This window comes from Morone saxatilis, unplaced genomic scaffold (genome assembly GCF_004916995.1).
Source record: "Morone saxatilis isolate NCDOM2014 unplaced genomic scaffold, NCSU_SB_2.0 Contig16, whole genome shotgun sequence".
Classification (NCBI taxonomy): Eukaryota; Metazoa; Chordata; class Actinopteri; family Moronidae; genus Morone; species Morone saxatilis.
In genome coordinates, this window is record NW_023339718.1 from 1,583,209 (window position 1) to 1,585,013 (window position 1,805).

Below are 1,805 nucleotides of genomic sequence, written 5' to 3' on the forward strand. Positions count from 1 at the left end.
ACCAATCATGGAATCAAATGCATGGAAATGTAGACAATGTTCAGTCTATAATGAACATGCTAGAAAAATATAAATTAATTGAAAATGATTTGGGGAGACAAAGCACCATCAATGAATACCGAACGTTCAAAGAAAGCAGTAAAACTTCAACATCTGGCATATTAGGTGGCTACAGTAATGGCCACACAACATCCCAAGACCTAAAATCTGCCACAGAGTTGGAGAATTCCTTCAAACTGGAATCATATTTCTCTAGGGTAAGAGCACTATCTGCTGAACAAATACACAGTCACATAAAGGCAAAATCTGGAAGGGTTGCACATCCAGGAGGGCAGTGCCAGAATGGAAAATGGACAGTTCATATTTAAGGTTGTGTCTGAAGGTGCTGATGTTGAACCTGTTGAGTTTAGGGTTGCGTTATCTCCAGAGAGCCAACACTACAATGAAAAGATGTTGAAAGGCATTGACACATGGTTCAGTCTCCTCCCAGAAAGTCAACAAGCTTGTAGAGCACATTGGGACTGCTGTTGGGACGCTGGGCCTACTGCTGGGGATGAAAGGATTTTATATGAATAGGGTGATGTCAAAGATGGTGTGGTGGGAACTTTGCAAAGGCTAATGGAGTAACAGCTATGACAATGTCTCTTATTGCGATACAAACTCCTGTAAGTCCTGTAAAAAGGGCACAATGACTGTTATAAATAAATAAATAAAGTTTTTTTGATGATCAGTCTGAAAGATGTTTTATTTTGAAAAATGACCTGTTTCTCTCCCAATTACATCCATCTGTGTGTCTATGCCTCTTGACACAGGTTAAGACAGGTCAAGATGCTCGTCTCGGTCACGGGATATGTTACCCCAGTTAAGCCCTCAAGCTAGCAAAAATGAGTAAAAAAACAAACGTCTGAGACTGAGATCGCCACAAAAGCACTGAAAACCCTGGTTCCCTTTCCAACATCCTATCTGTGTGAAGCTGGGTTTTCTGTTGTGACAGCGACCAAAACAAAATTATGGAATAGACTGGACATAAGGAACACACTTCGGGTGTCATTGTCTCCCATTACCCCTAGATTGGACGGGCTCGTTGCAGAGAAACAAGCTCAGGGCTCCCACTAATTCTGCGTAATAGTCAGTTGTATTTTTATGTACTTTATATTTGTTTTTATGCCGGTTGTGTCATTTTATTTCGTCGTATTTATCGCCCACACCTTGAAGGCCGGTCCGTGAAAATATTGTCTTACATGAAACCGGTCCGCGGCGCAAAAAAGGTTGGGGACCGCTGCTGTAGTGGCCTTCTCAGTCACCAGATTTAAATCTGTTGCAGCACGGAAACTGAACATTATCTATTATGTAGCCCTTTATCTCAGCATTTGGTTCACTTCTGTGAAGAAAGGTTAATGTAAAGTAACGTAAATTGTCTAATAGAACAATGCCCAAGTGTCAAGGACAAGACAACAATGAATTAAGAACAAAATGTGAAAAAGGAGCCTGTTAAGTATGTATGATTGTAAAACATTATAATGTATAACGTTATAAAGTATAATAAATAAATAATAAAATATGAAATATCCATATCCAAGTATGTCAGTTTACTAAATCTTACTTTTACATAATACAACCTTTTGTATTGATAGTTGATACTGACTGAAAAATAAGTGGGTCTACCTGAAATACCTGAAATACAAATTGATTTAGTCACAAACAACATCACACACACAATACTGTGGTAAGTTAGTAAAGCATTGAATAGAAATATCTAAAGGTGGCATTAGAAATCAATACATTTGACACCAAACTGGGGTGTC

General features: G+C 38.7%; 1 protein-coding gene across 1 annotated transcript; it reads left to right on the plus strand.

Annotated features, from left to right (window-relative positions):
• Positions 1–298, plus strand: LOC118326085 (the record flags this gene model as incomplete). The annotated part of the gene is given in 1 exon segment (XM_035658989.1): positions 1–298. A coding segment is annotated over 1 exon segment (298 nt), but the record flags the coding sequence as incomplete, so codon positions are not given.
• Between the last annotated feature and the right edge of the window lie 1,507 nt (positions 299–1,805).